We start from the raw sequence: 24880 nt of genomic DNA on the forward strand, positions 1-24880 counted from the left end.
TGTAGCAGCACTGATGCACAACCCAGCTGAAGCCCAACAGGCCAACTTGGTTGAGGACAGTATAGTTGACGCACACAGCGTTGACAAGCGTGGCTAAACGCTGCAGCCCCACGGGCCAGCTGGAGGGACCCACGGGCCAGCTGGAGGGACCCACGGGCCAGCTGGAGGGACCCACGGGCCAGCTGGAGGGACCCACGGGCCGGCCAGCTGGAGGGACCCACGGGCCAGCTGCCACACTGATACTGAACCCTGTACTGCAACACAATGTAAGACACACTGATAGTGAACCCTGTACTGCAACACAATGTAAGACACACTGATAGTGAACCCTGTACTGCAACATAATACGTTAATGTATCATCAGTGAATCAATGGAAATTACAGAGCAGAGACAGAGCTTCTGCTGGAACCAGGCCAAGTCTCCACAGCAGTTTACTGTAAACCATGTGACCACAGCAGAGGAGTGGCCGTTTCCTGCCTAGTCCCCCCCCCCCCCCCCCCCCCCCTCTCTCTCTCTCTCTCTCTCTCTCTGACCAATCAAACTGTTCATAAAGTATTCAACCAATCAAACTGTTGAAGTATTCGACCAATCAAAACGATCAGTATACTGTGAGTGTGTGTTCAGGATCAGCTGCTGTGAAAATAGCCACACAAATAGCCAATCAACTTTGGTCTTTTTAGCTCACAACGCACTGCCATGCATTGTGAGCTTGTAGATCGGCTATTTTCGTCAAAGTTACCCATATAGAAATGTCAGTGTCTGCCCCTAACGTTCACAGCACTTCCCTGTAGCTGTGTGTGCGTGCGTGCGTGCGTGCGTGCGTGCGTGCGTGCGTGCGTGCGTGCGTCGGTGGGTGTGTTCATATACAGCAAACATTGACAGTTTTCTGGTGTATTGTGACTGTAATCTCGACAGGTTTAACACAGACCAAAGATGAGTCAGTGTGCGGCGAGAGAGGAGGAGGGAGCTGACAAACATCTCATCCACAGAGCAGAGTCTCCAACAGCCAGCCTTCTGTCTATGAAGAGCAACACGTCTATGGGACAACCTCCCAACTTCAGTAATGAACCTGGACCTCCAGATACACAGTATGTCAAATTGATCAATCCTCCTATAGCCTACAAGTCATGGTTCAATGTTGTACTTTATTGTTCCATCTCGTGTACACTACAGGTACATAAGAGTAAAACTTATTTTGGCTTTTTTGGCTTCCTTCAGACAATGCAGCAGCATTATATACACTATAACACAACGATGTGATCTCATGCTAAGTTACATGAATGACAAAAACAAGACCTAACATCTAATAATGTTGTATCAACTCTGTTCAAAGTTCTACAGATTGTAAGTTACTGTGTGTGCAGTTTGTGAATGAAGTGGTACATGTCACAGTGTGTTGTTCAGCAGACAGGCTGGCTGCTTGTGTGCACGTACAGTATGTGTACAGTATGTGTACAGTATGCCACATATTATAAATTTAAACCATCTCCTGTTATTGTAGGCCTATTGTATATTTAGTAAGATTTTATATTTCTGTGGTAACTTATAAAGACGCTGTGCAGGAGGATGCTAAACGCACACCAGTCTTAGTAGTGGTGCCAGCTCACGGCAGAAACATCTAAAGAGTTTAAGTCTTAAAAAGACAAAAAGAGTGGCTGCACACACTGATAGCCAAAGAGCCGATTATTTATTAGGATGCAGAGTACCATACCCTGAAGAAGGCAGTTGTGCTGCCGAAACGTTGGTTTTACTCTGCATCCTAATAAATAATCGGCTCTTTGGCTATCAGTGTGTGCAGCCACTCTTTTTGTCTTTTTAAGACTTAAACTCTTTAACTTATAAAGACGCCACACAAGGTTACAGTACACAATGCTTGTTGTTTATTTCCCAAGTGAGAAACAGACTGAAAGCTCATCACATTCCTCCTACTGACTGCCTACTAGTCCTAGTCTGGTGTACTTGTGCCTCCTCTTGGCCAGGCCCTGTAACTACAATTGTTGCATGACTAGTAGCCTACAACCACAACATAACAATTTCTATTATGTTTTTTTGCTATTTTATTGGGTTTACTTGTTGCTGCAATGCTAGTAAAATATGTTACCCTTTTGGAAGTAAAATGGAATGTGACAATACAAAATAAAAAACGAATTGACCATGTCATTCACACAAACAATTTCTATTGTTCCAGAAGTCTGTACCACAGAGCAGAGTCTCCAACACCCAGCCTTCTGTCTATGAAGAGTGACACCTCTAAAGGAGAACCTCCTCCTAACTTCAGTAATGAACCTGGACCTCCTGATAAACAGTATGTCAATCCACCTGTACAATAGACACACTATACAATATACACACTATAACACTATGAAATATACACACTATAACACTATGAAATATACACACTATAACACTGTACACAAACTACACAATATACACTATAACACTATACAATATACGCTATAACACTACACAAGTGGTGTTGTATTGTCTATATCTAGATAACTAGACAGATATTTTCAGTTAACTTCCATGACAGTGAACTGTATAATTTGTACTGATTTACAGACTTGTTGGCTGTAAACTCAGAAAGACAGAGGTTGAAGTTGTGTCTTCAGCTCTCAGCTCTAATCCTTCCCATTTGAGAGAACTGGACCTCAGTGAAAACGACCTGCAGGACCCGGGACTAGTGGAGCTGCTCTGTGCTTCACTGAAGAGCCCACACTGTAGACTGGAAGTTCTAAAGTAAGATACATTTACCTGGTTTATTTTGATCACCTCAGTTTTAATATGCACTGTATTAGGCACGTGAATATAATATGAATGCTGTGGTGAGAATGTATTAATGAGTCTGAGTAGACGTTAAGATTACCATCAAAGTGTAATATCCCTTTAAGGCGAATGTATCGGCTACTTCATCATATAACGGAGTTTATCACAACGCGTTGAGGAGCTTGTAGATCGGCTATTTTCGACTTGCGACCCGTTGTAGCTATGTCACAGCTATCAAGCTTCTTAATAATATTATAATAAATAATATTACGGAGGAAAGAGGCAAACATCGTGAATATAGCCGATCTGCAAGCTCACTGTGAGCTTGTAGTTTGGTAATATTTTCCCATTAATGTAATGCCTACAATTCCAAGTGCTTCTAAGGGTGGGGGGTGCCCAGCTCAAATATGATTATTTGGGGGGGTCCCCGGTTCAAATATGATTATTTGGGGGGGTCCCCAGTTCAAATATGATTATTTGAGGGTCCCCAGTTCAAATATTATTTTGGGGGGTCCCCAGCTCAAATATGATTATTTTGGGGGGTCCCCAGTTCAAATATGATTTATGCATTTATAAAATTACAATGCATATTGTAAATGTGTTGCATGTATTTTCAAATTTCCATATGGGGCTATTACAGTTAGCAGGCCGTTAACTTCCATGACAGTGAACTAGGTATAATTTGTTTTATCTCTTATTTAATCTGCATTTACAGACTTGTTGGCTGTAAGATCAGAAAGACAGACGTTGAAGTTGTGTCTTCAGCTCTCAGCTCTAATCCTTCCCATTTGAGAGAACTGGACCTCAGTGAAAACGACCTGCAGGACTCAGGACTAGTGGAGCTGCTCTGTGCTTCACTGAAGAGCCCACACTGTAGACTGGAAGTTCTAAAGTAAGATACATTTACCACATTTATTTTGATCACTTCTGTTTTATTATGTACTGTATTATGTGAATATAATATGAATGATGTGGTGAGAATGTATTAATGAGTCTGAGTAGACGTTAAGATTACCATCAAAGTGTAATATCCCTTTAAGGCGAATGTATCGGCTACTTCATCATATAACGGAGTTTATCACAACGCGTTGAGGAGCTTGTAGATCGGCTATTTTCGACTTGCGACCCGTTGTAGCTATGTCACAGCTATCAAGCTTCTTCATAATATTATAATAAATAATATTACGGAGGAAAGAGGCAAACATCGTGAATATAGCCGATCTGCAAGCTCACTGTGAGCTTGTAGTTTGGTAATATATTCCCATTAATGTAATGCCTACAATTCCAAGTGCTTCTAAGGGTGGGGGGTGCCCAGCTCAAATATGATTATTTGGGGGGGTCCCCGGTTCAAATATGATTATTTGGGGGGGTCCCCGGTTCAAATATGATTATTTGGGGGGGTCCCCAGTTCAAATATGATTATTTGAGGGTCCCCAGTTCAAATATTATTTTGGGGGGTCCCCAGCTCAAATATGATTATTTTGGGGGGTCCCCAGTTCAAATATGATTTATGCATTTATACAATTACAATGCATATTGTAAATGTGCTGCATGTATTTTCAGATTTCCATATGGGGCTATTACAGTTACCAGGCCGTTAACTTCCATGACAGTGAACTAGGTATAATTTGTTTTATAATCTCTTATTAGTGTGGTTGCCCTAAAGGGCAACCAGACTATTGTAATTGTAACACTTTATTGTGGGCTCGCAACAGCGAGCACACACTAGTTATTGCCAGTTTATATTTGTGGGCTCGCAACAGCGAGCACACACTAGTTATTGCCAGTTTATATTTGTGGGCTCGCAACAGCGAGCACACACTAGTTATTGCCAGTTTATATTTGTGGGCTCGCAACAGCGAGCACACACTAGTTATTGCCAGTTTATATTTATACTTCTTCTTTATTCCAATTTCCGCCCTTTTTTCGTCCTCCTACTACTTTCACACACTTTATGCTAGAAATTTAGTTCAAACTTCAAACTGTTCAGCTCTCTGCAGTTATTTATGCTTGCATTTTTATTTTTACAATTGTTTATACTTTTTTAACTTTTAAACTTTTAAACTTTTTTTTACATTCTTTATAATGAGAGTCGATGGGAGAAACGTCCCATTTTTCACAGTTGACTTTTTTGTGCTCTTATTACTCTGTCATACTTTCACTTTGAAACTCCATTCAAACTTTAAAATGTTCATCAATCTTTGAATTTTCATTGGTGAAAAAGTTTTTTTGAAAAAGTTTATACTTTTTAAAATATTTAACTTTATTTATAAAATGTTTCTCTCATAGACAATGTATGGGATTTTATCTCTAAATCAACCTCACTTTTGCAGCCTCATTACTCTGGCATACTTTGTCGTAGAAACGTGATTTAAACTTTAGCTAGCTCACACGACTGTGGACTTTTTCGTGGTTCAAACCGTATTCGAATATGTTACACGGTTTTTCCGAAATCGCAGTTCAATCGCAGGCCGTTTCGCGTAATCAGTGTCCCCTTAGAGTGTGGGGCCTCCTTGAGTAGAGTGTGGAAACTGAAATTCTTTCCTTGGAAATTTACCAAACAAATTGTCGTCCCGGCCAAAATATTCACTTTACATGGATGTTCTTTGGTCATTTTGTAGCCACACATGTCCTCTTTCACACAATGTAACCACCAAAGCACAGATACATACAGAATGTGAACTACGGCCTTTTAAGTGACACAAATACAGTCAAGCTGCCCATTGACCTCCATTGTATAATTCTTACGAGGAAAGTATCGTGAAGACAATTCTTAACTCGCTCTTATAACCACATTTTCGATCGTACCAACACCACCATCGCACATGTTGTACCTCAATGGCTCAGGCCACTCAAAGTGAAAACAATATTTGCATTCGACTTTTACTTTTTGCGATAGAGCAATTTGTTCGGGCATAGGTTTTTCCCTATTCAGGCCCATTGAAATCTCCCAGTCATAGTGAAGCACTGTTTTACTCTCCCACAGCTGAGACATATAAGGGCTTAATTACAGGGCTGACATTAGAGTTACAAGATCTCAATGAGTTGCTCTGCGAAACCTTGTGAGCTTGTAAGTCTGCTATTTGTGCAGTCACAGACACACGCATGCATACGCACGCACGCACGCACGCACGCACGCAGCTTGTAGATTTGCTATTTGTGCAATTAGGCTCTACACACAGAGTCACAGACACACGCATGCATGCACACGCACACGCACGCACGTGCACACGCACGCACACACACACACACACGCACGCACGCACACACACACACACACACACACACACACACACACACACACACACACACACACACACACACACACACACACACACACACACACACACACACACACACACACACACACACACACACACACACACACTCACACACACACACACACACACACACACACAAAAACCCTGTCTTTTGCTTGCAGCATGCTACAGTCTTGCAATTTGCTCCATGGGCTTAGACCACCAATAGGAGCACGCTGTACTTAATTAATTGCTTAAGCCCCGCCCTTCTGTCTTCCCATTGGCTGGCCTTTACACAGCTCTAACTTTTGTTTGCAGCATGATACAGTCCTGAAAATTTGTTTATGGACTTACACCACCAATAGGAACACTATAATATTTTTTTTTTTTTAATTAAAAACTTTTTTTTTTTTTTTAACTTTTTTTTTTTAAACTTTTTTTTTTTAAACTTTTTTTTTTTTTAACTTTTTTTTTTTTAACTTTTTTTTTTTTTTAACTTTTTTTTTTAAAAACTTTTTTTTTTTAAAAACTTTTTTTAAAAACTTAAAAATAAAAAACTTAAAAAAGAAAACTTAAAAATGAAAAACTTAAAAAAAACTTAAAAGAAAAAAAAACTTTTAAAAAAGAACTTAAAAAAAACATTTAAAGAAAAACTTAAAAAAAACTTAAATACTTAAAAAAAACTTAAAACAAATGAACTTAAAAAATAAACTTAAAAAAAATAAACTTAAAACAAAAACTTAAAAAAACTTAAAAACACAAAAATGAAAGAAAAGTCTTAGACCATTGTCAATAATCATTGTGTTTATGCTTTTAAAGATAGGCCTATATGCTATTTGACCCTTTTTTTACATGTAAACGTATGCTATTTAATACAATTTCTGCTCATTAATGCTTTCATATCCATTGATGTTGTATTTTTTTCTTTTTACCTTTTCTTAATTAATCAATAATACATTGTAAAGCATTATTCATACATTACAAATCATTAGTAGACACAGTTATAACTTTACTTACTTTATTCTGCCACATTTTGGGCATCATACTACTTCCACATACTTTACTGCTTACGGTATATTATTTTTTTTACAAATTGTTATACAACTTTTTGTACTCCGGTCCCCAGGTTTCAAACTTGGTGGTTGGTCCCACAGACACAGCTATAACTTTATACATTGCGTTTTTAGCGAGCCCACGCAGTTTCTACAGGAACTGCTTTCTAGTTATACTTCTTTATTCCAATTTCCGCCCTTTTTTCGTCCTCCTACTACTTTCACACACTTTATGCTAGAAATTTAGTTCAAACTTCAAACTGTTCAGCTCTCTGCAGTTATTTATGCTTGTATTTTTATTTTTACAATTGTTTATACTTTTTTAACTTTTAAACTTTTAAACTTTTTTTTACATTCTTTATAATGAGAGTCGATGGGAGAAACGTCCCATTTTTCACAGTTGACTTTTTTGTGCTCTTATTACTCTGTCATACTTTCACTTTGAAACTCCATTCAAACTTTAAAATGTTCATCAATCTTTGAATTTTCATTGGTGAAAAAGGTTTTTTGAAAAAGTTTATACTTTTTAAAATATTTAACTTTATTTATAAAATGTTTCTCTCATAGACAATGTATGGGATTTTATCTCTAAATCAACCTCACTTTTGCAGCCTCATTACTCTGGCATACTTTGTCGTAGAAACGTGATTTAAACTTTAGCTAGCTCACACGACTGTGGACTTTTTCGTGGTTCAAACCGTATTCGAATATGTTACACGGTTTTTCCGAAATCGCAGTTCAATCGCAGGCCGTTTCGCGTAATCAGTGTCCCCTTAGAGTGTGGGGCCTCCTTGAGTAGAGTGTGGAAACTGAAATTCTTTCCTTGGAAATTTACCAAACAAATTGTCGTCCCGGCCAAAATATTCACTTTACATGGATGTTCTTTGGTCATTTTGTAGCCACACATGTCCTCTTTCACACAATGTAACCACCAAAGCACAGATACATACAGAATGTGAACTACGGCCTTTTAAGTGACACAAATACAGTCAAGCTGCCCATTGACCTCCATTGTATAATTCTTACGAGGAAAGTATCGTGAAGACAATTCTTAACTCGCTCTTATAACCACATTTTCGATCGTACCAACACCACCATCGCACATGTTGTACCTCAATGGCTCAGGCCACTCAAAGTGAAAACAATATTTGCATTCGACTTTTACTTTTTGCGATAGAGCAATTTGTTCGGGCATAGGTTTTTCCCTATTCAGGCCCATTGAAATCTCCCAGTCATAGTGAAGCACTGTTTTACTCCCCCACAGCTGAGACATATAATGGCTTAATTACAGGGCTGACATTAGAGTTACAAGATCTCAATGAGTTGCTCTGCGAAACCTTGTGAGCTTGTAGGTCTGCTATTTGTGCAGTCACAGACACACGCATGCATACGCAAGCACGCACGCACGCACGCACGCACGCACACAGCTTGTAGGTCTGCTATTTGTGCAATTAGGCTCTACACATACACACAGAGTCACAGACACACGCATGCATGCACACGCACGCACGTGCACACGCACGTGCACGCGCACGCACACACAAGCACACACGCACACACACACACACACACACAAAAACCCTGTCTTTTGCTTGCAGCATGCTACAGTCTTGCAATTTGCTCCATGGGCTTAGACCACCAATAGGAGCACGCTGTACTTAATTAATTGCTTAAGCCCCGCCCTTCTGTCTTCCCATTGGCTGGCCTTTACACAGCTCTAACTTTTGTTTGCAGCATGATACAGTCCTGAAAATTTGTTTATGGACTTACACCACCAATAGGAACACTAATATAAACTTAAAAAATATATATTTTTTAAACTTTTTTTTTTGTTTAACTTTTTTTTTTTTTAACTTTTTTTTTTAAAACTTTTTTTTTTTAAACTTTTTTTTTTTTATCTTTTTTTTTTAAACTTTTTTTTAAAAACTTTTTTTTTTTAAACTTTTTTTTTTAAAAACTTTTTTTTTTAAACTTTTTTTTTTAAAAACTTTTTTTTTTAAACTTCTTTTTTTTCTAAACTTTTTTTTTTTTTTTAGCTTTTTTTTTTTTTAACTTTTTTTTTTTAAAACTTAAAAAAAAAACTTAAAAGAAAACTTAAAAATGAAAAACCAGTGTTCAGATTTGGTGGGTGGTCCCACAGACACAGCTATAACTTTATACATTGCGTTTTTAGCGAGCCCACGCAGTTTCTACAGGAACTGCTTTCTAGTTATACTTCTTCTTTATTCCAATTTCCGCCCTTTTTTCGTCCTCCTACTACTTTCACACACTTTATGCTAGAAATTTAGTTCAAACTTCAAACTGTTCAGCTCTCTGCAGTTATTTATGCTTGCATTTTTATTTTTACAATTGTTTATACTTTTTTAACTTTTAAACTTTTAAACTTTTTTTTACATTCTTTATAATGAGAGTCGATGGGAGAAACGTCCCATTTTTCACAGTTGACTTTTTTGTGCTCTTATTACTCTGTCATACTTTCACTTTGAAACTCCATTCAAACTTTAAAATGTTCATCAATCTTTGAATTTTCATTGGTGAAAAAGTTTTTTTGAAAAAGTTTATACTTTTTAAAATATTTAACTTTATTTATAAAATGTTTCTCTCATAGACAATGTATGGGATTTTATCTCTAAATCAACCTCACTTTTGCAGCCTCATTACTCTGGCATACTTTGTCGTAGAAACGTGATTTAAACTTTAGCTAGCTCACACGACTGTGGACTTTTTCGTGGTTCAAACCGTATTCGAATATGTTACACGGTTTTTCCGAAATCGCAGTTCAATCGCAGGCCGTTTCGCGTAATCAGTGTCCCCTTAGAGTGTGGGGCCTCCTTGAGTAGAGTGTGGAAACTGAAATTCTTTCCTTGGAAATTTACCAAACAAATTGTCGTCCCGGCCAAAATATTCACTTTACATGGATGTTCTTTGGTCATTTTGTAGCCACACATGTCCTCTTTCACACAATGTAACCACCAAAGCACAGATACATACAGAATGTGAACTACGGCCTTTTAAGTGACACAAATACAGTCAAGCTGCCCATTGACCTCCATTGTATAATTCTTACGAGGAAAGTATCGTGAAGACAATTCTTAACTCGCTCTTATAACCACATTTTCGATCGTACCAACACCACCATCGCACATGTTGTACCTCAATGGCTCAGGCCACTCAAAGTGAAAACAATATTTGCATTCGACTTTTACTTTTTGCGATAGAGCAATTTGTTCGGGCATAGGTTTTTCCCTATTCAGGCCCATTGAAATCTCCCAGTCATAGTGAAGCACTGTTTTACTCTCCCACAGCTGAGACATATAAGGGCTTAATTACAGGGCTGACATTAGAGTTACAAGATCTCAATGAGTTGCTCTGCGAAACCTTGTGAGCTTGTAAGTCTGCTATTTGTGCAGTCACAGACACACGCATGCATACGCACGCACGCACGCACGCACGCACGCAGCTTGTAGATTTGCTATTTGTGCAATTAGGCTCTACACACAGAGTCACAGACACACGCATGCATGCACACGCACACGCACGCACGTGCACACGCACGCACACACACACACACACGCACACACACACACACACACACACACACACACACACACACACACACACACACACACACACACACACACACACACACACACACACACACACACACACACACACACACACACACACAAAACCCTGTCTTTTGCTTGCAGCATGCTACAGTCTTGCAATTTGCTCCATGGGCTTAGACCACCAATAGGAGCACGCTGTACTTAATTAATTGCTTAAGCCCCGCCCTTCTGTCTTCCCATTGGCTGGCCTTTACACAGCTCTAACTTTTGTTTGCAGCATGATACAGTCCTGAAAATTTGTTTATGGACTTACACCACCAATAGGAACACTATAATATTTTTTTTTTTTTAATTAAAAACTTTTTTTTTTTTTTAACTTTTTTTTTTTTAAACTTTTTTTTTTTAAACTTTTTTTTTTTTTAAACTTTTTTTTTTTTAACTTTTTTTTTTTTTTAACTTTTTTTTTTAAAAACTTTTTTTTTTTAAAAACTTTTTTTAAAAACTTAAAAATAAAAAACTTAAAAAAGAAAACTTAAAAATGAAAAACTTAAAAAAAACTTAAAAGAAAAAAAAACTTTTAAAAAAGAACTTAAAAAAAACATTTAAAGAAAAACTTAAAAAAAACTTAAAACAAATGAACTTAAAAAATAAACTTAAAAAAAATAAACTTAAAACAAAAACTTAAAAAAACTTAAAAACACAAAAATGAAAGAAAAGTCTTAGACCATTGTCAATAATCATTGTGTTTATGCTTTTAAAGATAGGCCTATATGCTATTTGACCCTTTTTTTACATGTAAACGTATGCTATTTAATACAATTTCTGCTCATTAATGCTTTCATATCCATTGATGTTGTATTTTTTTCTTTTTACCTTTTCTTAATTAATCAATAATACATTGTAAAGCATTATTCATACATTACAAATCATTAGTAGACACAGTTATAACTTTACTTACTTTATTCTGCCACATTTTGGGCATCATACTACTTCCACATACTTTACTGCTTACGGTATATTATTTTTTTTACAAATTGTTATACAACTTTTTGTACTCCGGTCCCCAGGTTTCAAACTTGGTGGTTGGTCCCACAGACACAGCTATAACTTTATACATTGCGTTTTTAGCGAGCCCACGCAGTTTCTACAGGAACTGCTTTCTAGTTATTATTCCTATTTATTCCGCCACTTTTTTCGCACTCCTACTACTTTCACACACTTTATGCTAGAAATTTAGTTCAAACTTCAAACTGTTCAGCTCTTTGCAGTTATGTGTGCTTGTATTTTTATTTTTACAATTGTTTATACTTTTTTAACTGTTTAACTTTTTAACTTTTTTTTTACATTCTTTATAATGAGAGTCGATGGGAGAAACGTCCCATTTTTCACAGTTGACTTTTTTGTGCTCTTATTACTCTGTCATACTTTCACTTTGAAACTCCATTCAAACTTTAAAATGTTCATCAATCTTTGAATTTTCATTGGTGAAAAAGTTTTTTTGAAAAAGTTTATACTTTTTAAAATATTTAACTTTATTTATAAAATCTTTCTCTCATAGACAATGTATTGGATTTTATCTCTAAATCGACCTCACTTTTGCAGCCTCATTACTCTGGCATACTTTGTCGTAGAAACGTGATTTAAACTTTAGCTAGCTCACACGACTGTGGACTTTTTCGTGGTTCAAACCGTATTCGAATATGTTACACGGTTTTTCCGATATCGCAGTTCAATCGCAGGCCGTTTCGCGTAATCAGTGTCCCCTTAGAGTGTGGGGCCTCCTTGAGTAGAGTGTGGAAACTGAAATTCTTTCCTTGGAAATGTACCAAACAAATTGTCGTCCCGGCCAAAATATTCACTTTACACAGATGTTCTTTGGTCATTTTGTAGCCACACATGTCCTCTTTCACACAATGTAACCACCAAAGCACAGATACATACAGAATGTGAACTACAGCCTTTTAAGTGACACAAATACAGTCAAGCTGCCCATTGACCTCCATTGTATAATTCTTACGAGGAAAGTATCGTGAAGACAATTCTTAACTCGCTCTTATAACCACATTTTCGATCGTACCAACACCACCATCGCACATGTTGTACCTCAATGGCTCAGGCCACTCAAAGTGAAAACAATATTTGCATTCGACTTTTACTTTTTGCGAGAGAGCAATTTGTTCGGGCATAGGTTTTTCCCTATTCAGGCCCATTGAAATCTCCCAGTCATAGTGAAGCACTGTTTTACTCTCCCACAGCTGAGACATATAAGGGCTTAATTACAGGGCTGACATTAGAGTTACAAGATCTCAATGAGTTGCTCTGCGAAACCTTGTGAGCTTGTAGGTCTGCTATTTGTGCAGTCACAGACACACGCATGCATACGCAAGCACGCACGCACGCACGCTCGCACACAGCTTGTAGGTCTGCTATTTGTGCAATTAGGCTCTACACACAGAGTCACAGACACACGCATGCATGCACACGCACGCACGTGCACACGCACGTGCACGCGCACGCACACACACGCACACACGCACACACACACACACACACAAAAACCCTGTCTTTTGCTTGCAGCATGCTACAGTCTTGCAATTTGCTCCATGGGCTTAGACCACCAATAGGAGCACGCTGTACTTAATTAATTGCTTAAGCCCCGCCCTTCTGTCTTCCCATTGGCTGGCCTTTACACAGCTCTAACTTTTGTTTGCAGCATGATACAGTCCTGAAAATTTGTTTATGGACTTACACCACCAATAGGAACACTAATATAAACTTAAAAAATATATTTTTTAAAAAAAAATTTTTTTTTCCCTTTTTTTTTTAAACTTTTTTTTTTAAACTTTAAAAACTTTTTTTTTTTTAAACTTTTTTTTTTAAACTTTTTTTTTAAAAACTTTTTTTTTTTTAAACTTTTTTTTTTTTTAACTTTTTTTTTTTAAACTTCTTTTTTTTTAAACTTTTTTTTTTTTAAACTTTTTTTTTTAAACTTCTTTTTTTTCTAAACTTTTTTTTTTTTAAACTTTTTTTTTAAACTTAAAAAAAAACTTAAAAAAGAAAACTTAAAAATGAAAAACCAGTGTTCAGACTTGGTGGGTGGTCCCACAGACACAGCTATAACTTTATACATTGCGTTTTTAGCGAGCCCACGCAGTTTCTACAGGAACTGCTTTCTAGTTGTGGGCTCGCAACAGCGAGCACACACTAGTTATTGCCAGTTTATATTTGTGGGCTCGCAACAGCGAGCACACACTAGTTATTGCCAGTTTATATTTATACTTCTTCTTTATTCCAATTTCCGCCCTTTTTTCGTCCTCCTACTACTTTCACACACTTTATGCTAGAAATTTAGTTCAAACTTCAAACTGTTCAGCTCTCTGCAGTTATTTATGCTTGCATTTTTATTTTTACAATTGTTTATACTTTTTTAACTTTTAAACTTTTAAACTTTTTTTTACATTCTTTATAATGAGAGTCGATGGGAGAAACGTCCCATTTTTCACAGTTGACTTTTTTGTGCTCTTATTACTCTGTCATACTTTCACTTTGAAACTCCATTCAAACTTTAAAATGTTCATCAATCTTTGAATTTTCATTGGTGAAAAAGTTTTTTTGAAAAAGTTTATACTTTTTAAAATATTTAACTTTATTTATAAAATGTTTCTCTCATAGACAATGTATGGGATTTTATCTCTAAATCAACCTCACTTTTGCAGCCTCATTACTCTGGCATACTTTGTCGTAGAAACGTGATTTAAACTTTAGCTAGCTCACACGACTGTGGACTTTTTCGTGGTTCAAACCGTATTCGAATATGTTACACGGTTTTTCCGAAATCGCAGTTCAATCGCAGGCCGTTTCACGTAATCAGTGTCCCCTTAGAGTGTGGGGCCTCCTTGAGTAGAGTGTGGAAACTGAAATTCTTTCCTTGGAAATTTACCAAACAAATTGTCGTCCCGGCCAAAATATTCACTTTACATGGATGTTCTTTGGTCATTTTGTAGCCACACATGTCCTCTTTCACACAATGTAACCACCAAAGCACAGATACATACAGAATGTGAACTACGGCCTTTTAAGTGACACAAATACAGTCAAGCTGCCCATTGACCTCCATTGTATAATTCTTACGAGGAAAGTATCGTGAAGACAATTCTTAACTCGCTCTTATAACCACATTTTCGATCGTACCAACACCACCATCGCACATGTTGTACCTCAATGTCTCAGGCCACTCAAAGTGAAAGAAATATTTGCATTCGACTTTTACTTTTTGCGATAGAGCAATTTGTTCGGGCATAGGTTTTTCCCTATTCAGGCCCATTGAAATCTCCCAGTCATAGTGAAGCACTGTTTTACTCTCCCACAGCTGAGACATATAAGGGCTTAATTACAGGGCTGACATTAGAGTTACAAGATCTCAATGAGTTGCTCTGCGAAACCTTGTGAGCTTGTAGGTCTGCTATTTGTGCAGTCACAGACACACGCATGCATACGCAAGCACGCACGCACGCACGCAGGCACGCACACAGCTTGTAGGTCTGCTATTTGTGCAATTAGGCTCTACACATACGCACAGAGTCACAGACACACGCATGCATGCACACGCACGCACGTGCACGCGCACGCACACACACGCACACACGCACACACACACACACACACACAAAAACCCTGTCTTTTGCTTGCAGCATGCTACAGTCTTGCAATTTGCTCCATGGGCTTAGACCACCAATAGGAGCACGCTGTACTTAATTAATTGCTTAAGCCCCGCCCTTCTGTCTTCCCATTGGCTGGCCTTTACACAGCTCTAACTTTTGTTTGCAGCATGATACAGTCCTGAAAATTTGTTTATGGACTTACACCACCAATAGGAACACTAATATAAACTTAAAAAATATATTTTTTTTAAACTTTTTTTTTTTTTACTTTTTTTTTTTAAACTTTTTTTTTTTAAACTTTTTTTTTTTTTATCTTTTTTTTTTAAACTTTTTTTTTTTTAAACTTTTTTTTTTTAAACTTTTTTTTTTTTAAACTTTATTTTTTTAAACTTTTTTTTTTTAAACTTCTTTTTTTTCTAAACTTTTTTTTTTTTTTACCTTTTTTTTTTTTACCTTTTTTTTTTTTAAACTTTTTTTTTTTTAAACTTAAAAAAAAAACTTAAAAGAAAACTTAAAAATGAAAAACCAGTGTTCAGACTTGGTGGGTGGTCCCACAGACACAGCTATAACTTTATACATTGCGTTTTTAGCGAGCCCACGCAGTTTCTACAGGAACTGCTTTCTAGTTCTTTATTTACCTGGATTAGTCTTTTGTTTGATGCACTACTCCACCCACTGTTTTGACTGTACGCACTTGAGCCATATCTCAAATTGACCGGCTGCATCGGGAAGGTAGTGCTTGTATTTTTTTAAGAGAAATGTTGTATAGTTTAATTGATATGAATTTATTAGTGAATAGAATTTCCCCATTGACATGAATGGGAAAATGCGATTTTTCGCATTTTCTCACATTCAAGTATTTTTTCCTCAGAGACTGTAAGCACTATAGTTACAAAACTTGGAGGGTAGGTTCATAATAATTACTAAAATTAATCAACTTATAATGTTATCGGTCGGCCTCATGGTGGCGCTATAACAGCCCACTTTACGTTTTGGCTTATAACTCTTGAACCGTAGGTCGTAAAATCAAATTATTTTTTCCCTGATTTCCTTGGGTCATGACGCATCTCCTCATATAGGCCACGCCCATTTGCGTCATGATAGATTTTCTGCCATTTTGAATTTTATCCAAAACACACTTTTGGCTCCTCCTCCTACATATGTTGTCCAAATCTCACAAAAATCGGCACACATGATCTCGGGACCCATCCGATTAAAACACCAACTGCAGAATTTTGGTAGTGCGTATCGTTCGGCCGTAATCGTCGTCCGAAGTTAGTAGGAGGGGCCTATATCACAAAAAAATGCCATAAATCACGAACGAAATGTCCAATCCATCCCAAATTTGAATCACATGTCGCGGGTGGTTCAATCAACCAAGTACCACAAGCAATTCTATTTTCATCCATAGGGGGCGCCGCAAATGCGAGAAATGTAACCGTTTGTCGCAAAAACATGATTTTTGGGGGGATAAATCCCCTCCGAATTACTTACGCATGATCGCAGGGGTGATGCGACATTGCAATTGGCTGGCAATATCAGTGGGAGGGGTATATGTAAGCCACTGCGGCAACCACACTTTGCAATTTTTTAAAATTGCGACCTTTCTAGTTTAATCTGCATTTACAGACTTGTTAGCTGTAAAATCAGAAAGACAGACGTTGAAGTTGTGGCTTCAGCTCTCAGCTCTAATCCTTCCCATTTGAGAGAACTGGACCTCAGTGAAAACGACCTGCAGGACCCGGGACTAGTGGAGCTGCTCTGTGCTTCACTGAAGAGCCCACACTGTAGACTGGAAGTTCTAAAGTAAGATACATTTACCACATTTATTATGATCACTTCTGTTTTATTATGTACTGTATTATGTGAATATAATATGAATGCTGTGGTGAGAATGTATTAAAAACCCATTTTGGGCGGGAACCCCTTTTGGTGTTAGCATTATGTTATGCTTTAGCTATTGAAAAACAGCAGATCTACAATCTAATAGCGCGCCACCGAGTGGCGCGCTATGAGCTTGTAGGTCTGCTATTTTTGAAAACTCGAAGAACCACTGACATAGAAACATAGCTTTTTCAGAAAACTGTCAGGATGTAGAAGACATTTTTAGAATCTGATCTCAGGTCAAAATGTGTTAATAAGCTTGACGTCATGGCAACCCAGCCTACTGTATGTGCCTGAGTAGACGTTAAAATCACCCAAGTTTGAAAGTGTAATAACCCTTTAAGGCAAATCTATATAGGCTACTTCGTCATACAACGGGATTACACACCAAAAGATAGCCGATCTACAAGCTCACACCGCGTCGAAGACGCAACGCTTGTGAGCTTGTAGATCGGCTATTTTAGACGTGCGACCCGTTGTAGCTATGCTACAGTTATCAAGCTTTACCAGAGTACGCAACGGATCAACACATAATACATATCCTGCATCTAATCAATTATCATTATTAGTCTAGGTATGTGGTTCCAAAAACTGAGGGTCTGGACCCCCAAGCGGGTCCCCATAGGATTAGCCTAATGTGCAATAACCTGTTTTTAAAATCTTATATTCTAAAGTTCCCAGACTTGGTGAAATTTAAAACTGCACAAATCATGTTTAAAGCCTGGAATAAATGTTTACCTGTGAATATTCAAACACCTTTTAAGGAGAGAGATGGTAATTATGACTTAAGAAACAAACACAATTTTAAACAGACAATTATTCATTCAACACTGAAAAAAAAGTGCACTTCAATATATGGTGTTACACTCTGGAATAATATTGATATAGACATTAAACTGTGTAAAAATATTAAACAGTTCAAGCACTGCTATAAGCAGTCACTCCTGCAAAACTATGAACAGCTGATTGACTAGGATTAGTTTTACTCTGTGATGTCTTTTTGAGTGGTGTAAACCACTCCTACAACTGGCTTTGTTTGAGTGGTGTAAACCACTCCTACAACTGGCTTTGTTTGAGTGGTGTAAACCACTCCTACAACTGGCTTTGTTAGTGCAGAAAAAATGAGCATGGTTGCTATGTTCACCCTGTTCACCCGGGTGTGATTTCATTACGTCAGACATGATTTCATTACGTCAGACAGGCTATACAAGACCTTACACCACTCAGTTCACACGGGTGTGATTTTTATTATTCTTTACTATAGATTATTACTTAGTTAAATTATTACTTTCAATAAGATGGATTTACAATTACTGTATGTAATAAAATGGTTTTATTTATTTTGTATTATCATTATTATATACATTGTTTTGTATTATAATGTATTGTTTTACAATATATGTAAAGGTAAGAAGGGGGCTGGACAATATAAGCATTGCTTCTCTCTGTCCCTTCTTGAACAAAAAATGGTGTGATTGATATTGTGTTGATGTACTGTTATTTGTACTTTTTATGTTCAAGATAAATAAAGATCAAATCAAAATTAAATCAAATCAAACAAGTGTTTTCTCACTCAACAGTAAACAAACCAACATACAGTATAAGTGTATACAGAGTATATCTGCACATTTCTAAAGGTATTGGCAAATTGGCAAATATTACGGAAGACGGAAACACAATATTTATCTGTGCAGCCGAGTCAAACTAAATGAAATGCCTACAATACTTGCTTGTCAGGGTAGGGGGTCCTCTGTTCAAATGTGATTACTTAGGTATAATTTGTTTTATAATCTCTCATTTAATCTGCATTTACAGACTTGTTAGCTGTAAACTCAGAAAGACAGACGTTGAAGTTGTGTCTTCAGCTCTCAGCTCTAATCCTTCCCATTTGAGAGAACTGGACCTCAGTGAAAACGACCTGCAGGACCCGGGACTAGTGGAGCTGCTCTGTGCTTCACTGAAGAGCCCACACTGTAGACTGGAAGTTCTAAAGTAAGATACATTTACCACATTTATTATGATCACTTCTGTTTTATTATGTACTGTATTTTGTGAATAATAATGAATGCTGTGGTGAGAATCATGGTAATCATGGTATCATGGTCATCATGGTAACCCGGTCAAACTCCGACTTTTAAAGTGAACGCATATGCTGGCACCTGGAACCGGGGTTTATGCTAACAGCTAGCGGTATAGATCTGCAAGCTCACTGTGAGGCGTTGTGAGCTTGTAGTTTGGTAATATTTTCACATTAATGTATTGTCTACAATTCCAAGAGCTTCTAAGGGTGGGGGGGGGGGGGTCCACATTCAAATATAATAATTTTGGGGGCCAGGGTTTGTTTTAATTGAACTAAAGCAAAGACATCCTAAGTGGGACAAGAGAGTCCTGTTATTTATTAATTCATTAATTCATTTACTTATGTATGTTTCCATCTGGTGTTTCAGACTGGCTCACTGCTTCTTGTCAGAGAGATGCTGTGAAGCTCTGGCCTCAGCTGTAAGCTCTAATCCCTCCCTAAGAGAGTTGGACCTGAGCCTCAACGTGGTGAATGATTCAGTCCTGGAGAACTGCAAGTGAGTAGACTTGGGCTGTGTCCATGTTGGACAGTGCAGTGTTTCATTCACTCTGACACGACGTCACAAAGCATGCAGAGAGAACAATGCAGTGCCTCAAAGAAACTCTAGGATATCAGACGTAAACAAAGAAAATCTGTCTAATCAACATGCCATCTAATTTATCTAAATAACATTATGTACATTTGCGGTTAAGAAATAACAAGACATATTGTTGCTGTCGGGAAATAATAAAATATATAATATATATAATAATAAGTAAATTAAGAAAACCTTTTGAAAAAAAGTAATACTGCCTCATCAAAGTTGGTGTTGTGACTTTATATATTGTCAATGACTTGCATGAGAGGGGGAGAGGTGGTGGAGTTAGCTGCTTTAGTAGACAGTTTGAGAGGGAGAGAGGTGGTGGAGTTAGCTGCTTTAGTAGACAGTTTGAGAGGGGAAGAGGTGCTGGAGTTAGCTGCTTTAGTAGACAGTTTGAGAGGGAGAGAGGTGGTGGAGTTAGCTGCTTTAGTAGACAGTTTGAGAGGGAGAGAGGTGGTGGAGTTAGCTGCTTTAGCAGACAGTTTGAGAGGGGAAGAGGTGGTGGAGCTATAGTTGCTTTAGCAGACAGTTTGACTGTCTCTTAACTCCAATGGAGTTAAGAGGTTTTGTCTGAAGCGTTTACTACTTTCCATTGGTTCAATATTTTCAAAAGAAAACACACACACACACACACACACACACACACACACACACACACACACACACACACACACACACACACACACACACACACACACACGTAAAGGGTGTTCAATCAATAGCACTGATTTATGATTTAAATCAAAAACCTTAAAAATGGAGTCCGACAGCAACGATATCCAATATATAGTCAGCTAGGGGTCCTCAACGTTTTGGGCTGGGGACCCCCGGAAATGCTTTGGCCATGTCCCGCCCCGCCACCCCTCCCCACCCCCCAATACAAACTGACTGCAAAAATAACCTTAATAATAGAGAAAATATATCATAAATGAATACTGAAACCAGATTAATTAAGGAAATTGTATGCATGTACTATGTGATATGTGTACTATGCAAACAAATTTCCATTTTTCAGCCATTCAGTGGCAAAAAATAATAATTAAATAATTTGGGGACCCCCCCCCAAAATAATTTGGCGGCCCCCCAAAATAATTTGGCGGCCCCCCTAGGGGCCACAACCCACAGGTTGAGAACCCCTGGTATATAATAATATAGTAAAGTTGCATCAATGAAGGTATAAAAAGATAGTGGAGTGCTATAGGGGTTAAAGGACCACTTCACCACTTTTCAACTTATCTTCATATAATATGTCCTCATGAAAATGGAAGCCATCGTTCTCACGATAATGAAAATCTGAAATGAATATTTTTGTAAAAAAAATCTTGTTTAAACAAAATCTGCCTAATGATGATGTCACTGGAGGACGGTTTCTAAACTGCCCACAGCCCTCCTATGAGACACAGACTAGAGTAGAAAAAAATCGTGCCATTTTATCATGATTATTAGTGAGGACCTATTATATGAAGATAGGTTGAAAAGTGGTGAAGTGGTCCTTTAAGGTGGAGTCTGAGGAGGTGATGAGATCCAAACTGGGCAGCAGTGAGTATGTCTGGATGAGCTGCAGGGCCAAGACAATGATAGGAGAAACAATGTAGTGTCAGCTAGCTGAGACGTTGTGTTAGACAGTGATGCATTGTTGTTCTACTTCCTACAGAGTGAAACACTGTAGTGTCAGCTAGTGGAGACGTTGTGTTAGACAGTTAGACATTGATGCATTGTTGTTCTACTTCCTACAGAGTGAAACAAATTAACAATGTAGTGTCAGCTAGTGGAGACGTTGTGTTAGACAGTTAGACATTGATGCATTGTTGTTCTACTTCCTACAGAGTGAAACAAATTAACAATGTAGTGTCAGCTAGTGGAGACGTTGTGTTAGACGGTTAGACATTGATGCATTGTTGTTCTACTTCCTACAGAGTGAAACATGGAGGGGAAGATAGGTTTAATTCTACACTAATTTCAAAACGTGAGTATCTGTCTGTCTGTGTCAATATCACACATTAACATTTTATACACTGTTGTATATAGGCCTACTTGGTTGATGTTGTCCTGAAAACTCTTGTGCTCTCTACTCTCTGCTCTTGGCCTGGTCCTTAACACCATCAAGATGAGGTCATGTGGTTTGACAGAAACAATGGTCCTCATTCACTAACCTGGTCGTAAACAACATGTATTTCGTCTATATTGGCATAAGTTCAGTTCTGATGTGCGATGCATGAAAGGTGGAGCAGAGCCGTGATGTGTGCAGACTAGACTAAGACTAAATAATGTACAAATGACTAAATAGGACTAAAACTAAATGGTGTGTTATTCAAAAGACTAAATCAGAATGTGTTGTTAAAATTAACACTGCATTTGTGCGTGCGCATGTGTGCGTGCATGCGTGTGTGTGTGCGTGCATGTGTGCGTGTGTCAGTCAGTGAATGATGCATTTAATGTTGACTGTGTTGTTTTCTCATCAGATTTCCATCGTCTCACACTGGACACAAACACAGCACACAGAGACCTCTCTCTGTCCGAGGACAACAGGAAGGCCACACATAGGAGGTCAGGGGGTCAGGATCCTCCTGATCATCCCGAAAGGTTTCATGGATGGAATCTGTATCAGGTTCTGAGTACACAGAGTGTGACTGGACGCTGTTCCTGGGAGGTAGAGTGCAGTGCAGGAGAGGTTAAGATAGCAGTGACTGACGGAACAATCAGCAGGAAAGGAAGTGGTGCTGACTGTAGGTTTGGATACAATGACAAGTCCTGGAGTCTGTTCTGTGATGGTCGTTATCGTTTCAATTACTCTGTCAGACACGACAGACAGGCGACTGTCCTCCCTGTCAGACCCTCTAGAGGCGGTAGCAGAGTAGCAGTGTATGTGGACTGTCCCGCTGGGACTCTGTCCTTCTACACAGTGTGCTCCGACTCACTGAGACACCTGTACACCTTCCAGACCACGCCCACTGGACCTCTCTATGCTGGGTTCTGGTTAGGCTACCTCTCCTCCTCCTCAGTGTGTCTGTGTGAGCAGAGATAGAGTCTCTATGTGAGGGTGACATCATCAGGTCGCCATGGTTACTCAACATGTTTGAGTGAGTGCAGGTTGTCATGGTTACCACCGTCGCCACTTTGACACTAGCCGAGCGTGACATTATGCATGGACTCCATATTTGGAGTCCATGGTGACATCATCGTGATTATGTAATAAGCAGCACAGTGACATCACACAGCTCCTGGACATTGTCATGTCAACAGCCCCCCCCCCCCCCCCCCTCATGCATTTGACCTTTGATAAGATAAGACTTATGTCGTTAAAAACTATAATTTCACCATTTTAACGCGTCACATTGTGATGCATTGTTAGCTTGTAGATCTGCTATTTTTGGAATAGCAAAGTAATATATGCTTAATATTTTGATCATTTAGCTTCTAGGACCCCCTGGAACCCCCTCAAGGAACCCCGGGGGACCCTGGACAAATATGTTCAAATGGGGGTCCCTGGCACAAATGTGTTCAAATGGGGGTCCCTGGCACAAATGTGTTCAAATGGGGGTCCCTGGCACAAATGTGTTCAAATGGGGGTCCCTGGCACAAATGTGTTCAAATGGGGGTCTCTGGTACAAATATGTTCAAATAGGGGTCCCTGGCACAAATGTGTTCAAATGGGGGACCCTGGCACAAATATGTTCAAATGGGGGTCCCTGGTACAAATGTGTTCAAATGGGGGTCCATGGTCAGATCCATATTAATGTCAAAGTCTATGGTATAAATGTGTCGTCACTACAGGGAGCTTACATTAGATTAGATAGAAGTGCACAAACCTCCACATTTATAAATATGTATCATAAATACTGTCCATCAACACTGATGATGATGATGATGATGTCATACTTGTGTCTCTCATGTAGATACAAACTAAATAATTATTTATATTTGATTTTTTTGATATTTCTTTTTACACAATATATTTGATCATGTAAATTCTCACAGTATCAATATGTTTCTTGTATAAACCTTTATACTGAACCTCTTGAACACCATATACTATATATGTACTGGAGTCCCTCAGGGTTCTGTGATCGGTCCCCCCCAAGAATCTCTTGGGGGGAAAATAGCAGATCTACAAGCTAGCCTATCTAATAGCTAAGATCTAGGACACATAGCGACACACTGTGAGCAGTGTACACACAGTGGACACACTGTGAGCAGTGTACACTTTGACACATAGCGACACACTGTGAGCAGTGTACACTTTGACACATAGCGACACACTGTGAGCAGTGTACACTTTGACACATAGCGACACACTGTGAGCAGTGTACACTTTGACACATAGCGACACACTGTGAGCAGTGTACACTTTGACACATAGCGACACACTGTGAGCAGTGTACACTTTGACAGCAAATTGTTGTCATGTTTTAGTCACTCTGAAATGTTTTGGTTTTAGTCTAGATTTTAGTCTAGATGCATTCCGACTGAAATGCATTTTGGAAGGCCGTGAAGGCGTCATTATACCTGATTTATACTCAGCTGTGTGCCTAAAATAGCTGATCTACAAGCTCACAACGCGTCGCAGTGCGACACCTTGTGAGCTTGTAGATCGGCTATTTTCGGAGCACAGCACCCGTGCACAAACGAGCATAAAAAATTACTTGTTTTTTTGTTCTACTGGATCTCTTCTCCACCCTAACATTTTACTTTTTATTTGTTGACGAAATTGTCAATATCTTTAATCATAATTCCAGTCAGCATAGCTTAGTTTTTATTTAGTTTTCGTCAGTGAAAAAAATATATTATTTGACGGACATTTCTTCTGTCATACTTTCAGTCGACAAAATGAGCAGTGATTGTGAGCTTGTAGATCTGCTATTTAGTGTGTATTGTCATGTCATCTATGATGACATCATGTCCAGAATAGTGACTGCATGTAGGGTTGATGTGTTCACTCTCTCTGCTCTCCTACTGCTGTGAACAACATGTTGACTAGACTTCATGTCATTCACTCTCTGCTCTCCTACTGCTGTGAACATGTTGAC

General features: G+C 38.4%; 1 protein-coding gene across 1 annotated transcript; it reads left to right on the forward strand.

The window, feature by feature from the left end:
* Nucleotides 1–201: 201 nt before the first annotated feature.
* Nucleotides 202–22958, forward strand: LOC306938695 (uncharacterized protein). The gene is made up of 8 exons (XM_079522961.1): nucleotides 202–266; nucleotides 917–1089; nucleotides 2190–2306; nucleotides 17017–17115; nucleotides 19009–19185; nucleotides 19641–19769; nucleotides 21770–21819; nucleotides 22316–22958. The coding sequence occupies exons 2-8, from the start codon at nucleotides 935–937 to the stop codon at nucleotides 22876–22878; spliced, it is 1290 nt and encodes a 429-aa protein (XP_079379087.1). The 5' UTR covers nucleotides 202–266; nucleotides 917–934; the 3' UTR covers nucleotides 22879–22958.
* The last annotated feature ends 1922 nt before the right edge of the window (nucleotides 22959–24880 follow it).

This window comes from Electrona antarctica (genome assembly GCF_951216825.1).
Source record: "Electrona antarctica genome assembly, chromosome: 15".
Taxonomy (NCBI): Eukaryota; Metazoa; Chordata; class Actinopteri; order Myctophiformes; family Myctophidae; genus Electrona; species Electrona antarctica.

What these genes read in the sequence shown, in the direction of transcription:
- LOC306938695 (XM_079522961.1), top strand. Translation starts at nt 935, where the DNA reads ATGAGTCAGTGTGCGGCGAGAGAGGAGGAGGGAGCTGACAAACATCTC. An exon ending in CCTGGACCTCCTGATAAACA is followed by an intron (nt 2,307 to 17,016) that starts GTATGTCAATCC and finishes TTCCCATTTGAG; the next exon opens with AGAACTGGACCTCAGTGAAA. An exon ending in TTCTACACTAATTTCAAAAC is followed by an intron (nt 21,820 to 22,315) that starts GTGAGTATCTGT and finishes TTTTCTCATCAG; the next exon opens with ATTTCCATCGTCTCACACTG.